The sequence below is a fragment of the Erythrolamprus reginae genome, chromosome 9 (genome assembly GCF_031021105.1).
Source record: "Erythrolamprus reginae isolate rEryReg1 chromosome 9, rEryReg1.hap1, whole genome shotgun sequence".
NCBI classification, from domain to species: Eukaryota; Metazoa; Chordata; class Lepidosauria; order Squamata; family Dipsadidae; genus Erythrolamprus; species Erythrolamprus reginae.
In genome coordinates this window covers 37,054,109-37,071,650 of record NC_091958.1, presented here as the reverse complement: position 1 = coordinate 37,071,650, position 17,542 = coordinate 37,054,109, and the positions used below count along the sequence as shown (strand labels likewise).

Genomic DNA, 17,542 nt, shown 5'->3' with positions numbered 1-17,542 from the left:
GACTTTTCCAGGAAAATTGCATCATCAGCCAATGTGCTCGGCTACTGATCTGAACAACTAGAAGGGCAACCATCGGTCAGGAAGTTTCTCAGCAAGTAAACAGCTCTTAACATGCAGCTAGGGAATGTGAGCTTTATTTATAAAATGCTTCCAGGGTAATGTCAGATGTGATTGAGGGCAAACAAGAGGCAGGAGGCTCGCACCCACTCAGAGTAATGCTTTCCTTAGCATGGGGACACTAATACCAAAATAATAATAATAATAATAATAATAATAATAATAATAATAATGATTATCTAAACTGTGCAACAAACAGTAACCACCCCATGGGAACCGGAGGGGGGCTGCTTACACAATACTGCAGACATTCCTTTGGCGCAAGGCACAAGAGCTACAGGAACAGAAGAAAGATCTTGCAACCCAGAGAGAAGCTGTCAAACCGTTCAGATGTGCAATGAAGGCTAGCTGCCAAGGGGAAGAGTAAACTAGGGAAGGATTTTCAAACGCAAAGGGTTTGGGGCAGGCAAAGTTATGTTTCGAGGCAACTGTTTTGTGGAGTCACCTAAAAGTGTTGGAAATAATGTCAGGATTATGTCCTCTGCACCTTCTGTTAAAACGATCAGAACAGAAAGTTTGTCTTAAGGCTGCTAAAGAAGGTAGGCAGAGGAGGGGCGGAGGACATATTTCATAATCTACAATTTGTAATTTTAAGCAGTGCAGAGTCATAATAATAATAATAATAATAATAATAATAATAATAATAATAATAATAAACATTTATTTATTTCTTAACAAAGGGCACAACACCATGTGAGCAATAGCACTTTTTAACAGAGCACAGCATATTGCCCCCACAATCTGAGTCCTCATTTTACCTACCTTGGAAGGATGGAAGGCTGAGTCAACCTTCAGCTGGTGATGAAATTTGAACTGCTGACCTACAGATCTATAGTCAGCTTTAGTGACCTGCAGTACTGCACTCTACTCCCTGTGCCACTCTACTCACTGTGCCACTCTACCCACTGCGCCACTCTCGATTGAGATGGGCAGCTATAGAAACGATAGTAGATAGATAGATAGATAGATAGATAGATAGATAGATAGATAGATAGATAGATAGATAGATTAGACAGACAAAAACAGACAGGCAGATGACGATAGATTAGATAGATTAGATAAAGTGATAGATGGATGGGTGGGTGGGTGGGAGGATGATAAATAGATAGATAATAGACAATCTTTCCAATACACCAGAAGTCAGGAAAAGAAACAGATGGAAACTAATCAGGGAGAGAAGCAACCTGGAATTAAGGAGAAATTTCCTAACAGTGAGCACAATTAACCAGTATAATAGAAGTTGCCTTCAGAAATTGTGGTTGCTCCATCACTGGAGGCTTTTAAGAAAATACTGGACAGTCACTTGTCTGGAGTGATAGGGCCTCCTGTTTGAACAGAAGGTTGGACTACACCACCTCCAAGATCCCACCCAAATCTGTTATTCTGTTTTTGATCGATTGATTTATCTCACTTGAAATCTCCCAAAAAGTTTTTGGTACATGTACAGTACTCAATTTTTTCCTGTATTTGAATCATGTTGATGCAAGATGGTTTCATTGCTGATTGTGTCACCTAGTTATTCTTATGGGAAATTTTGCCTAGGGCTTCTTTGAGTGGTACAGAAATAAAATAAAATTAAGCTGATTTCTTTTCGTTCCATTCTGTGGATCTGAAGGCACCATGGGTGTTCCAAGGACTCCGGTATTTATAGCTACTGCTATATGCTTTTTAGGACCACATATGATATTTTCTCTTGATGACCCACTTTGATTGCGACATCAAAGGGTTTTTATTTCATGCTGACCTCAATCCTCTGCCAAGATAGCTACTCATATTGTAATAGTCAGAGGTCAGAGGTTTGGCTGAACAGCCCAGGTGTCCAAATGTGATTTAGAGTGTAAGGCAGTATTTCTCAAGCTTTAAGATGTGTGAACTTCAACTCCTAGAATTCCCTAGCCAGCATTTGTTGAAGTTCACAATTTGCTAAGGCTGAGAAGCATTAGGTGTAAACCACTCTGTGATTATAGAGGGCTAAATCAGGTCTAAGTTAATTCCTGATGCTTTCTTCTTCAGAGCTGAAGAAGTTTCCTGGATGAGAAGCACAACATCTTCAAAGGGAGGGTCACTGAACAGAAAAAAATAATAATTATCCGATTCTTTCATTCATACAAGGATTCTTCCAATACAGGGGTCTCCAACCTTGGCAACTTTAAGATTTGTGGACTTTAACACCCAGAATATTAGCTTTGCTGGCTGAGGGTTTCTGGGAATTGAAGTCTACAAGTCTTAAAGTTGCCAAAGTTGGAGACCCCTCTTCCATTAGCTTTCTTTTTAAAGAATCTCAAGGTCTTTCCCACAGGACAGTTTAGAAAATATTGATACAGGAGATGAGCCTGTAGTCTAATGACTAACGTCTCTGCCTTACAAGGCAGAGGCCCCAGGTTCAAATCCCAGTAAGGGTGTGGCTACCTGATGAAGACAAATAAACCCAAAATAGATCTATAGTAGTCTCCCTTTCTTTTCATTAGCAGCAAAATATAGTATGTTACACTTATAGATTATAGTTGTCTGCTATAAAAAAGATCATAAGCAACGTGAGAAAATATTATTTTACTGAAAGAGTAGATGCTTGGAACAAATTTCCAGCAGACGTGGTTGGTAAATCCACAGGAACTGAATTTAAACATGCCTGGGATAAACATCTATCCATCCTGAGATAAAATACAGGAAATAGTATAAGAGCAGACTAGATGGACCACGAGGTCTTTTTCTGCTGTCAATCTTATATGTTTCTATGTTTCTATATCAAAACTTACATAATTATACAATTTACATGCATACATTCTATCATGAATGAATATCCTATATTTGCACCTATGTTAGGCTGCTGTTTATTTCTTTGCACCCCTCTCCATCTCCCTCTCTTCCTTCCTTCTTTCTCCTTCTATCCCCCTTCCTACTTCCCTCCTCTCCTTCTCTTCTCCCTTCCCTTTCTACTTCCTCTTCCTCCCTCATAACCTTTCCCTGAGTGATTCTAATCATAATTCAGCTTATATTTAATGACTGATAATATATTCTTCGGGACCGCCTCCTGCCGTATGAATCTCAGCGACCGGTTAGGTCCCAGAGTTGGCCTTCTCCGGGTCCCATTGATGAAACAATGTCATCTGGAGGGACCCAGGGGAAGAGACTTCTCTGTGGCGGCCCCGACCCTCTGGAATCAATTCTCCCTGGAGATTAGGACTGCCCCCACCCTCCTTGCCTTTCGTAAACTCCTTAAAACCTCTGTCGTCAGGCATGGGGAAATTGATTCTACTGGGCCATTTCCGTTTTATGTATGGTTTGTATGAGATGTATGATTGTTTTTTATATTAAGGGTTTTAAACTGTTTTAATTATTGGATTTGTACTGTTTTTGTTGTTGTGAGCCGCACCAAGTCTTCGGAGAGGGGCGGCATACAAATCTAATAAATAATAATAATAATAATAATATTCCCATACATCTTTTAATTATCGGTGTCCCTTCTAAACGTATTGTTTTCTATATCATATCTATGCATATAACCAGTATTGGATTCCTACCTGGCGTGCACATCACAGCATCATTTGGCTTCTGCGCATGTGCACAAAGCAGAATCTTGTGAGAGGACACGTGGGCATGTAATATTTCAGCGATTTTTTTGGGGGGGGTTTGCTTCCGCGCTTTTTGCGAGATTTGCTTCCTGTGCATGCACAGAAACAAAATCTTGCCATGAAGCATGGGTGCGCCCATTGGTCACCTGGAGCTGCGCACGCAACTGCACTGGTAGTGGAGGCAAGCAGGAACCCCTGCCTGCATATAACTCTTTTTTTAAAAACAAATGTTTTATTTTAAATTTTCAGTTACATTAAAAAGAAAACTTTTCAATAGTCATATCCAAATCATTGCCCATTTTAGATTCATATTTTATATATCTTACTTTCCTATTAATAACAGTCAATGAAGGTTATAGAGGATATACTCATAGTAAAATATATCTAAGAAAGAATAGAAGAGAAGATATAGGAATAGAACATATCAATGAAAGAACAGAATAAGAGATATAGGAATAGAAGAAAGGTATAGGAGATATAGGAGAGCAATAGGACAGGGAATGGAAGGCACTCTAGTGCACATTCACGCCCCTTACTGACCTCTTAGGAATCTGGAGAAGTCAACCGTGGATAATCTAAGGGTAAAGTGTTGGGGGTTTGGGGATGACACTACAGAGTCCGGTAATCAATTCCACGCTTTGACAACTCGGTTACTGAATTCATATTTTTTACAGTCAAGTTTGGAGTGGTTAATATTAAGTTTAAATCTGTTGTGTGCTCTTGTGTTGTTGTGGTTGAAGCTGAAGCAGTCACTGACAGGCAGGACATTGCAGCATATGATCTTGTGGGCAATACTTAGATCATTGATTGTTTGAGAGTGTAATATCGATTGTTTTTTAAGATAATGGGTTTTAGTCATAGTTTTAATTATTACATTTGTACTTATATTGTTTTTATTGTTGTTGTGAGCTGCCCCAAGTCTCCGGAGAGGGGCGGCATACAAGTCTAATAAATTATTATTATCATGTTTAAGGCGTCTTAGTTCTAAGCTTTCTAGGTTGTTCTGATTCATTGACTTTTATTCCCTTAATGTCTCTCGCCATTTTGTCCATCTCAGCGCATCTGTAAACTTTTTCGATGATTTGGTTTTATTCTAGGTATACACTAACTTTTTTTTCCTGTCCCACTTACCTCCTGCAAATATTCTGGAACTCTGTTGCAGTGTCCATGTTGCATGCCGATTGAACAGCATCAGGGCCATTGTATTCAATAGGATTTTGCTTCTGTCCCAAAATGAATTTCTCTTCTCGCCTCCAGCTAATGACCTGGAAAGAGAAATAGGCAAAATGACTTCCCTGGAAACCTCCTCAATAATTTTACCATGGAAGATGACAAAACAGGACTATTCTCTTAAAACACATCAGGAAGCAAGCCTCTAGATCTCAAGAGTCTGGTTTGCAAAACCAACGGATCAGGAAATGGTGCATCTGTGGCCAAATATGTCTCACGTTGCAATTTCCTAAGCTTCAGCTGTTTACTGAAATTATAAAACACAAAAGTTGTCCCAAAAAAACGTCTTTTTATTTCAACGGCTATGAATTACCTTCATTCCCAGCTGCAATAAGTCCCAAACAATGTTAATTACTCCAAGAGAAGTCTGCCAACGTTCGGAAGAAGGCTGATAAGCACCAGCCTTTATCTCTCTTGTTTAACCAATCCCTTTTAACAGGAGATGTTCCTGATGATTGGAGAATAGGCCAGTGTTGTGCCTATCCACAAGAAGGGCAGTAGAGAAGAAGCTGGTAGCTACAGGCCAGTTATCAGTTATAGTTAAAATGATAGAGACTCTACTCAAAAAGAGGATAAATCAGCACCTAAAAACCAATAACTTATTGGACCCAAACCAACATGGCTCTACTGAGGGCAAATCATGTCAGACTAATCTCATTGATTTCTTTGACTATGTCACAAAGGTGTTGGATGAAGGTGATGCCATGGGTATTGCCTATCTGGACTTCAGCAAAGCCTTTGATATGGTTCCACATAAAGAGCTGATAGATAAATTAGTGAAGATTGGACTTAATCCCTGGATAGGTCAGTGGATTTGCATCTGGCTGAAGCGTAGATATCAGAGTGTTGTTGTTAATAGCGAGTATTCTGAGCAGAGCCTAGTTACAAGCGGTGTGCCACAAGGGTCTGTTCTGGGTCCTATACTTTTTAATATCTTTGTGAGTGACATAGGGGAAGGTGTACCTATTTGCTGATGACTCCAAAGTGTGCAATAGGGTTGATATTCCTGGAGGCGTCTGTAATATGGCAAGTGATGTAGCTTTACTAGATAAGTGGTCAAAGCAATTGAAACTGCAGTTTAATGTTTTCAAATGTAAAATAATACACTTGGGGAAAAGGAATCCTCAATCTGAGTATTGTATTGGCAGTTCTGTGTTAGCAAAAATTTCAGAAGAGAAGGATTTAGGGGTAGTGATTTCTGACAGTCACAAAATGGGTGAACAGTGCGGTCAGGCAGTAGGGAAAGCAAGTAGAATGCTTGTATTTGTATTTGTATTGTATTTATTAGATTTGTATGCCGCCCCTCTCCAAACACTCGGGGCGGTTAACAACAATATAAAAAGACAATGTAAACAAATCTAATATTAATATTAAAAATAATCTAAAAACTCCAATTTAAATAACCACTCATACATACAAGCATACCATGTATAAATTCTTTAAGCCTAGGGGGAAGGGAAATTTCAATTCCCCCATGCCTGACGACAGAGGTGGGTTTTAAGGAGCTTGCGAAAGGCAAGGAGGGTGGGGGCAACTCTGATATCTGGGGGGAGCTGGTTCCAGAGGGTCAGGGCCGCCACAGAGAAGGCTCTTCCCCTGGGTCCCGCCAAACGACATTGCTTAGTCGAGGGGACCCGGAGAAGGCCAACTCTGTGGGACCTAACTGGTCGCTGGGATTCGTGCGGCAGAAGGCGGTCCCGGAGACATTCTGGTTCGATGCCATGAAGGGCTTTATAGGTCATAACCAACACTTTGAATTGTGACCGGAAATTGATCGGCAACCAATGCAGACTGCGGAGTGTTGGTGTAACATGGGCATACCTTGGGAAGCCCATGATTGCTCTCGCAGCTGCATTCTGCACGATCTGAAGTTTCTGAACACTTTTCAAAGGTAGCCCCATGTAGAGACCATTACAGTAGTCGAACCTCGAGGTGATGAGGGCATGAGTGACTGTGAGTAGTGAGTCCCAGTCCAGATAGGGCCGAAACTGGTGCACCAGGCGATCCTGGGCAAACGCCCCCCTCGCCACAGCTGAAAGATGTTTCTCTAATGTGAGCTGTGGATCGAGGAGGACACCCAAGTTGCGGACCCTCTCTGAGGGGGTCAATAATCCCCCCCCCAGGGTTATGGACGGACAGATGGAAGTGTCCTTGGGAGGCAGGACCCACAGCCACTCCGTCTTATCCGGGTTGAGTTTGAGTCTGTTGACACCCATCCAGACCCCAACAGCCTCCAGGCACCGGCACATCACTTCCACTGCTTCGTTGACTGGACATGGGGTGGGGATGTATAACTGGGTATCATCCGCATACTGATGATACCTCACCCCATGCCCCTGGATGATCTCACCCAGCGGTTTCATGTAGATATTGAACAGCAGGGGGGAGAGGACCGACCCCTGAGGCACCCCACAAGGGAGTAACCTCGAGGTCAACCTCTGACCCCCCACTAACACCGACTGCGACCGACCGGATAGGTAGGAGGAGAACCACTGGAGAACAGTGCCTCCCACTCCCAACCCCTCCAGCCGGCGCAGAAGGATACCATGGTTGATGGTATCGAAAGCTGCTGAGAGGTCAAGAAGCACCAGGACAGAGGACAAACCCCTGTCCTGGGCCCGCCAGAAATCATCCATCAACACGACCAAAGCAGTTTCCGTGCTGTAGCCGGGCCTAAATCCAGACTGCTGGGGACCTAGATAATCGGCTTCTTCCAAGGACCGCTGGAGTTGGAGTGCCACCACCTTCTCGACAACCTTCCCCATAAAGGGAAGGTTGGAGACTGGACGGTAGTTATTAAGCACGGCTGGGTCCAGGGAAGGCTTCTTGAGGAGGGGGCGCACAAGTGCCTCCTTATAAGGAGCCGGAAAGGACCCCCTCCCCAAGGAGGCGTTGACAATCTCCTGGACCCAGCTCCGTGTCACCTCCCTGCTGGCCGAAACCAGCCAGGAGGGACACAGATCCAGTAAGCAGGTGGCAGAACTCACAGCTCCAATGGCCTTGTCCACTTCATCAGGTGTCACCAGATCAAACTCTTCCCAGACAGGTGGACAAGTACGTGCCCCAGTCACCTCAACTGACTCGTTGTCAGTCGACTCTGTTATCCAATTGGAGTCGAGGTCCGCCCAGATCCGAGTGATTTTATCAGCGAAAAACGTGTAAAAATCCTCGGCACTACTCTGCAAGGGCTCCCCAACTCCCCCCTGGTTAAGAAGGGAGTAGGTCACCCTAAACAGAGCGGCTGGGCGGGATTCCGCTGATGCAATCAAAGCGGCATGATATGCGCATCTGCATATGCTTGGCTGCATAGCTAGAGGTATAACAAGAAGGAAGAGGGAGATTGTGATCCCACTGTATAGAGCGCTGGTGAGACCCCATTTTGGAATACTGTGTCCAGTTCTGGAGACCTCACCTACAAAAAGATATTGACAAAATTGAACTGGTCCAAAGACGGGCTACAAAAATGGTGGAAGGTCTTAAGCATAAAACTTATCAGGAAAGACTTAATGAACTCAATCTGTAGAGTTTGGAGGACAGAAGGGAAAGGGGGAACATTGAAACATTTAAATATGTTAAAGGGTTAAATAAAGTTCAGGAGGGAAGTGTTTTTAATAGGAAAGTGAACACAATAACAAGGGGGCACAATCTGAGGTTAGTTGAGGGAAAGATCAGAAGCAACGTGAGAAAATATTATTTTACTGAAAGAGTAGTAGATGCTTGGAACAAACTTCCAGCAGACATGGCTGGTAAATCTGCAGTAACTGAATTTAAACATGCCTGTGATAAACATATATCCATCCTAAGATAAGACTACATGGACCATGAGGTCTTTTTCTGCCATCAATGTTCTATATTTCTATGTTTCTCTTGACATGTTGACAAAGACCTAATTGGCAAGGAGCTTTGCGAGGCCAAAAAGAACACAGAGTCAGAACGGAGATGCTGAGTTATGCCGACCAGAATTGAACCAAATTGCTCCACTTTTATATCTTATGGGAGGGGCCGATCATCTCCAAGCCTTACTCCCAAGTAGACCTTCTCCTCTGTAACTATTCTTGCCTTCTGGCAATTCTACGCATGCCTCACTCATGTCAGCCTCTGGAGGCTCTGGAGTCAGCACAGACTTCCCAGATGGCTGGGGAATTCTGGGAGTTGAAGTCCAAATATCTTCAAGTTGCCAAGGTTGGGAAACACTGACCTAGACATTCTAACCAGATTGATAGGCTTTATTAATAGATATGCCTAGTTTATATTACTATGGAAAAACAAAATGTTGGGGTTTGACATAGATGCCTTTTTTACTGCAACCGAGGGAGTCAAAATTTCTCCCCCCCCTTTCCTGTTTTCTTCTCACTTTTCTCTCTCCCCACCCCCATGTCTTCCTATTTACTTTTGCATTTTGTCTATTGTATTATAATAGCCTAATATGAATGTTAAATATGGAAATATGTTTTCAAAAATAACTTCCATCCAGCTGAATGAGCATGAACAGAAGCAATGGAAAATATTCAGCACAGCAGGGTCTTTTGACTTGTTCTCCAAATCACAAAAGGCCTGGATGAGAAACAGTGGGTGGAGGATAACAGAATAATAAGGTCATTAAAGAAAGGTCCAACCACAAATGAAGGAAAACATTTTCTGACTATGAGTACAATTAATCAACGGAACAGCTTGCCTCCAGGAGTGCTGGGTGCTCTATCACTGGAGATTTTCAAGAAGAGATTGGACAGCCATTTTTGTCAGCTCTGTTAATGTATGAGCAGAGTAAACCATGTTTACCAAGGTTGTGCACACACAGAAACGATTTAGATTGAGATCTGATGTGAATAACTACTCAGCTACACACAGATATACTAACTTGAATTAGCATTTACTTTGAGAAATAACATATTCAGAAAAGCAGTTTAAAGTCATACACATAAGTCAGAAAAACAATAAAAATATTACCAAATACAGTGTTCCCTCGATTTTTGCGGGTTCGAACTTCGCGTAAAGTCTATACCACGGTTTTTCAAAAATATTAATTAAAAAAATACTTCGCTGTTTTTTCTCCTATACCATGGTTTTTCTTGCCCAATGATGTCATATGTCATCACCAAACATTTGTCCGCCTTTAATAAATATTTTTTTAAAACTTTAATAAATAAACATGGTGAGTAATAATCTAAATGGCTGCTAAGGGAATGGAAAATTGCAATTTAGGGGTTTAAAGTGTTAAGGGAAGGTTTGTGATACTGTTCATAGTCAAAAATAGTGTGTTTACTTCCGCATGTCTACTTCGCGGAAATTCAACTTTCGTGGGCAGTCTCAGAACGCATCCCCCGCAAAAATCGAGGGAACAGTGTACAGTGATTCCTCATTTTTCACAGGGATTGCGTTCCAAGACCACCCGTGAAAAGCGAATTTCCGTGAAGTAGAGGAAAGATAATTTTTATGTATTTAATGAGTATATGGACTTTTAAAACCCACCCTTTGCATTAAACAGTCATCCTATAATATTTCTCAGCTGGAACTACATGTGATATCCTACCAGTTTCTTTAATAGAGTACAGTAGTACTGTAGAAGTTTATGAATTTTTAATGGATTGAAATTTTTTAATGGATTTAAGCCCCCTTTGAAAACCCATGAAATAGCAAACCCGCAAAAGATGAACCGCGAAGTAGCGAATGATTACTGTACATAGTCTTTCTTACCAGGTGGCTTTGTCATAATCAACAAAGATATCAAGCTTATGCACATTTTAGCTATAATATTTAACTACAATGCAGAGAGACTGCAGAGCAAGCCTAACATTAAGTAGCCATTAATAGTGAGTAGCCAGAGGCACAAACATATGCGCAGTGGAGCTGAGCTGGTTAACGGCTCGCGTGCCTGCAGAGATAGCTCTGCGTGCCACCTGGGGCATGTGTGCCATAGGTTCCCCCTCATGGACATAAGGTCTCCTGCCCTCCAAAGACCTCCAAGGTTCCTTCTATCCCTATGACTCTATGACTCAGGGGTCCTCAAACTAGGCAACTTTAAGACTTGTGGACTTCAACTCCCAGAATTCTGGGAGTTGAAGTCCACAAGTCTTAAAGTTGCCTAGTTTGAAGACCTCTATGTGCTATGCTGAAAACAACTGTCCCTTGCTCTCGCCCTCCTAAGGATTCTTGGAAGAAAATGCAACCAAAATAAATACGGAACATAAATAACCTGAACTGGTTGGCCAAGAATCTCCAAGACCAGAAACGCAGAAGGAATTTCAAACCTATCTTTCCAGCACGGAGCTTCTGGTGTTTTTCAAGTTGTTTTTATGATTCTACATCGCCAGAGTTTCATCCAGAGTTCAGATGGCAGGCGATTTCAATTTTCAGGCTGCACCATTACCTCATGTTCTCAAAGAGGCTGAATTTAAATCCGTTGCTCAGCTACAGGCAATTTTCATCATTTGTATATCCTTTGGCTGCTGCTGTTTAAAACCACTCAGCCTTGGATTGACATCAGTACAAGGCAGTGAATTTAAAACACTTAATTAAAATGCTAGAAACATCCCTCCCCTCCTCTCCTCCATTTCCTTAATTTTACAAAGGAGGAGACCAATTTAAAGTTTAGCTTGGGTTGTTTCTTAGCTTTTTATCTTCTAGGAAAACGTAGCTTGCTTCAAACAGTTAGAGCGATATTGGAAACCCAATGCTGTACTTTCAAAGCACATTTTCTGATTAAAGAACTGCAGCAGCAGCATAAACCACACTATGCAGAAAGCTATTCCTGTCCACCGAAATAAATCTTGAAAAATCAGAGAGGTTTGCAAGAAGCTTGTATTTTTACCATAGCCGTTTCCTGCCTAACTAAATCTTTGTGTTAGGGCAGATGTGCTTCAACTGCTGGAAATCGGAATTTCACCAGCTATACTGTTAGCTTTTTTGGCAATGTGCAGCAGCTGCCAAAAAAGCCAACACAGTTCTAGGCTGCATTAACAAAGGGATAGAATGAAGATTACACAAAGTGTGATAAGGCCACACTTGGAATACTGCATTCAGTTTTGGTCGCCACGATACAAAAAGGATGTTGAGACTCTAGAAAGAGTACAGAGAAGAGCAACCAAGATGATTAGGGGCCTGGAGACTAAAACATATGAAGAACGGTTGCAGGAACTGGGTATGTCTAGTTTAATGAAAAGAAAGACCAGGGGAGACATGATAGCACTGTTCCAATATCTCACGGGTTGCCACAAAGAAGATGGAGTCAACCTATTCTCCAAAGCACTTGAGGGTAGAATAAGAAGCAATGGATGGAAACTAAATAAGGAGAGAAGTAACTTAGAACTAAGGAAAAATTTCCTGACAGTTAAAACAATTAACTAGTGGAACAGCTTGCCTCCAGAAGTTGTGAATACTCCAACACTAGAAGTTTTAAAGAAGATGTTGGATTACCATTTGTCTGAAATAATGTAGTTTCTTGCCCAAGCAGGGGACTGGACGAAGACCTCCAAGGTCCCTTCCAACTCTGTTGTTGTATTATCATCATCATCATCATCATCATCATCATCACACAGCCCCACAGACACTGGTTGATGCTACATCTTACGATTCTTCCTCAGGGTTCAATCCAAAGGAGATACCCAATACATTTACTCCCTGTCTTAGGAACATAACTGAGCCCAAAATGTATATTGTGAAGTGAAACATTGGCTAAGTGCCCCATTTTAAGATGTTTCTCGCCACAGTTCTTAAAACGAATCACTGAATCAGTTAAGTCGGTAACATGATTGTTAAGCAAATCTGAATTCCGCATTGAGGAATTCAACATGAAAATAGCAAGGAGAGACTAAAATGATGATAAACGTTTGCAGGAACTGGGCATGGCAGGTCTAGTGAAGAGAAGGACCAGGGAGATATGATACTGTAGCTGTGTTTTTCAACCACCCTCCCCCATCCCCCCGGAGCCACTATGGAAGCCAAAAGCACCCTCTCAGAGCCTCTGTGTGACCCAAAGGTCAGCTGTTATGCATGTTGGAGCTAAGCTAGGGCAACAGCTCACCTGCCAGCAGATATGGCTCCACGTGCCACTTGTGGCACACATGCCATAGGTTCGCCATCACTGGACTAGATGATCTACAATGTCCCTTCCAACTCTGTTCATCTGTTAAAGAGTCTAGTCCTTCTCTTATCCACCGTTTCTCCAGCCTGCTTCCAAGGCTTATCTTCGAAAATTTCCAAATGAACTGACAAGAAAGGGGTCAACCCATGGATGTCCTGTCACATCTGGTTTGACTCTATGCAGAAATCTGGGCTTGCACACAGTTGAATCCTGATTTAACCCCAAATCTCAGCCACTCTGAGATGAAGCTGGCTACTGAAGAAGATTGCTCTTTATTTGTGCCGCCGCTGGAGCAGTTTTCTCCAACCGGATGCCCCCCCCCCAATTAAATTCCCATCTCCCTTGCTAGCCAAGCTGACTGCTTCAACAGAACAAGGTGGATTGGTCTTTGTGTGCCACAACCAGGTGAAATGTTTTCCAGACTGAAAGGGTACAGCCCTGTGGGAAGCCCCCGCCCAACCCCAGAAAAATTAAATATTTTTTTTTGGGGGGGGGAATTAAAAAGGCAGGATATTATATTTCTCTAAATGAGAAGTGGAGAAACATGTTTTTAGAGGCAGGAAGCAGCCCCCAAGTCTTTTTTAATGGCCCACAGCAGATGCCAGCACTTTAAAGATAAAGAGATACATTGAAAGAGGAAGACAACTATATATATATTGCCGCCCCTCTCCGAGGACTCTGGGCGGCTCACAGCAAGTACAAAAACAGAACAATAATATGAATCCAATTAATAATACATTAAAACAACCATTAAATTCAATTAAAAAGAAAACCTATCAAACCAATCATTCAACAATAATACTGAAAACATTCATTGGTCAGGGGGAAGATCTAAAAGCCCCAAGCTTGGCGGCAAAGATGAATTTTTAAACTCTTTTGGAAGGCGAGGAGGGTGGGGACAGTGCGAATCTCCGGGAAGAGTTGATTCCAGAGGGCTGGGGCTCCCACAGAGAAGGCTCTCCCCCTAGGTCCCACCAGCCGACAATGTTTGGTCGATGGGACCCTAAGGAGACCAACTCTGTGGGACCTCACCGGTCACTGGGATTCGTGCGGCAGAATATATAGATACCGGTAGCTCTATTCATAAACAAAGCAAATACTGCAGGAAGAAATCCATCCAGGATAGGATATTTTGAAACTCCTTGCAGCAACGTTCGACAGTAAACCAAGGCAGATTGGTAGGATTAGAAAGCAGCCCCTCACCTAGGGATTGGATTCAGCCGGTTTAGACTGGGTCGGGTGAACCGGATGTTAACAAATAATATATAAAGAAGCTTAACATGGTTTCTTCCTTTGCACATTGTCTAATTTAAATTTGCCTATTTGTAGTCTTCTGTTCTTTAAATTATGCTAATTTCAGTTGGAATCTTTGTATGCTTGTGATGTTAATAATCAGGCAATCAGAATAACAGAATAGCATAGTGGGAAGGGATCTTGTTCTGCCCCAGCACCGAGCCCCAAATAATTACGCAACAAGTTGTTTTGGGTGACATCTGTGAAAAAAAAAATCAGGTGCTCAGGCATGAAAATGTGCTGGTCAGACACTATACTTTTCCGCCCACACTGAAAAAAAATTAGAGGGAACATTGGTAGATACCCACTACTGATGCCCATCCAGTAACTGGGTAGATGCCCATCCTGACCTCACTCAAGATCCAACACAGGATGAAAGTCATAAGCCACAATAGGATTTGACCAACACCCTTTGAGAACAGAAGCCCCTTCATTGAGCCCCCCCCCTCCAAGAACAGCTCCAACTTTAAAGTCACATAAACCTATAAAGATACTTCCACTCCTTCAATCATTGGTTCAGCTGACCCAGGAACTGTCTTTTTGGTTCTGTTCAATTAACCATCTTTCCAATCAGTCGCCAAGTTGTTCCCAGTGCCTTTTACCAGGCTTGGACCTGTACCTGGATATTTCTTCCAAGAGCCCTTTGAAAAAATTCCATTGAATAATATAAGAATGGACTGGGTGAAATTCAATGAGAAAATAAGGAAGCACGGTCGCAAAGTCCTCGACTTACAACCGGCCAGGAAGCTTGATTGGCTAAGCACCAGAGGCCTTTCGAACAGGTTAAACCATTATGATTGGTTGGCTGTCTGACAGCCATACTATAAAAGGAGCTTTCAGAAGTTTGGTTGCTGTTCTATTGAAGCTGAGCTGGAATGGTGCTGAAAATGCCAGAATAAAAGTTCCCTATTTAAAAAGTCAAGCCTTGGCTAAGTTCTGTCAGTGCAAAGAATCTCCTATCTAACAAAAATATCCATTAGAGCAGTGATGGCAAAGCTAGAGAGGCCCCACGGAGGCTTCTCTCTGCCTTTTCTGGCCCTGTTTCCTCCCAGGAAATTCTTAGAGAGGCCCCACAGAGGCTTCTCCCTGCCTTTTCCAGTTACAGTTTTGGAGGCTCGGGTTTGTAAGTGGAAAATGGTTCTTGAGAAGAGGCAAAAAAATATTGAACACCCGGTTCTTATCTAGAAAAGTTCGTAAGTAGAGGCGTTCTTAGGTAGAGGTACCACTGTATTATATTTTCCTGGATGAGAAAAGAAGACGCATGTTTTTAAAGACAAAGAGCAGCTTTCTGCACCCACCATATATCTGGGGCCCTTTGAGAATGACTAGGCCAGCCTATCTACAAGACAAAAGGCCTCCAGCTCCAAGACGATGAGATTAAGACATGACCCTCCAGGACATAATAGATTAATTTATCTAGCAGCAGAGCTCACCACATGGCCCAATCTCCTAAAGACGTTGCATCACTCTTCAAACTTCAACCAAACTTGGCTCAGACAAACACGACCCCTATACAGCCACATGGGTGTCTGACAGCATCCAATAGAATACATGCCCTTGGCACAGCTCAAGTTCAAAGCCCAAGACAAGGTATAAATAACACTCCACTCCATGTGGTCAACTATAGAGATGACCTGCTACCGAAATGGTCAGTTGCTACGTTACAGTAGCAGTTTTCAGGATGTGCATGCAGCTGCACATCCCCAAAGTGAGCACATGTGCCCTGTGTGAGATTTGGCTTCTGCACATGCACAGCAAGTAAAATCATGTGTGAAGATGCTTGCACAAGCGAGATTTTGGTGATTTTTTGTGATTTTTCGTTTCTGCGCATGTGCGGAAGCAAACATATTGGTGAAAATAGCTGAAATCTTTCTTATGTGCATATCCTTGCGCAAGATTTTGCTTGCTGCAAATGCGCAGAAGCCAAAATCTTGTGCAGAGGCGCCCATCCCGATGGCCCCATCCTGACATGCTCAGTGGTTCGACTTCACCATTCATCCATCTTTCCAAGTAGCCACCATGTTTTCAGTGTCCTTCTCTCCAATTGGAACTGAATCCAGATGGATATTTCTTCTAACACTGTGATATCCTCTACCCTATTTATTTTTCTCCATTCTTTTAAGTGTCTCTCCAATTACATAATTGCAATTAAGTAAATTTCCTCGTAACGGGCAGTCATAATAAAATGAGGGCTTAAAAAACATGAATGAGATAAGTAAGAATATAAGAAATGGACTGAAGCACGATGACATAGTTTTAGTAGAAAAAACAAAATAGCCAAGACAAATTTTGATAGCTAATAGCATTTTGAACCCGAATGAGAACAGAGTATTTGAAATCCGGATGACAAAATTAGAAAAGGAAGTAGCACAAGATGAATGATGTATACCAAAACAAATCAGATAAATAATTAAGAATTTTGATTAAGAATTTGGCCATTGATACTATATTGTATTGTATTCTAATTTGAAGGTGTGTGAATTTGTATTTCTGTAAGGTGTGGAAAAATAATAAAAAATTTATACACTCCCCCCCCCCCCAAAAAAAAAATTACATAATTGCACTTGTCTCCATCAAAGTCCATTGTGGAGTGCTTTCTAAACACTCCCTGCTGGACTAGATCCATGCACAACCTCACAACCAACCCTCTGGATGCATCTGTGCTCATGAAAATTGGGAGGGGGACCCCAACCCTAATCAGCATGTCCAGTATAGGAGATGAATTTGGCCATATTTTACAGACGGATAATTTTCATATTGATGATAGCAAACCAGGGGGAGGATAAATGCACTTTACTTTGTTTGTGGTGCTGTTGTCGTTGCTGCTGCACTCGGGGTGTTGCGTTCTGCAAACACACTCAATGCAGCAAAATATTGCTGAGCAACCCACAGACATTGTTGAAGCGGTGCTTGGCTGAACGCGCGTGGGTGAACTGACCCCCAGAGCTGGCTTCCTCGGACATATTTTTCCCCCTCCAAACAAGAGAAAAGATGCTGAGATGATTGCTGTATTCTGGTGCTGCCCCATGCGCCAGTGGAGATGTGAAGTGCCAGCACTGTGGTCAATTCGGGGAGCCCAGCGTGAAATCCGGTTGGAAAACCTCTTTTCTTTGCACAAACGTTCAGCACACGCTGTTGGGTGGCAACCTTTGCACACAATGCGAATCCCTGCAGCGCCTCTCTCTCTCTCTTCCCCCTTCCTTCCTTCCTTCCTTCCTTCCATACCGGGAGCCTTGCTTATTCCAAGCGG

General features: G+C 42.4%; 1 protein-coding gene across 1 annotated transcript in view; it reads right to left on the bottom strand.

The window, feature by feature from the left end:
• Window positions 1–17,542, bottom strand: part of ABAT (4-aminobutyrate aminotransferase) — a 78,344-nt gene that overhangs the window by 38,415 nt on the left and 22,387 nt on the right. Inside the window, exon 2 of the mRNA XM_070760822.1 lies at window positions 4,821–4,954. Within this exon, the coding sequence (XP_070616923.1) occupies window positions 4,821–4,890 (70 nt within the window). The 5' untranslated portion in view covers window positions 4,891–4,954. The remainder of the gene's footprint in view (window positions 1–4,820; window positions 4,955–17,542) is intronic.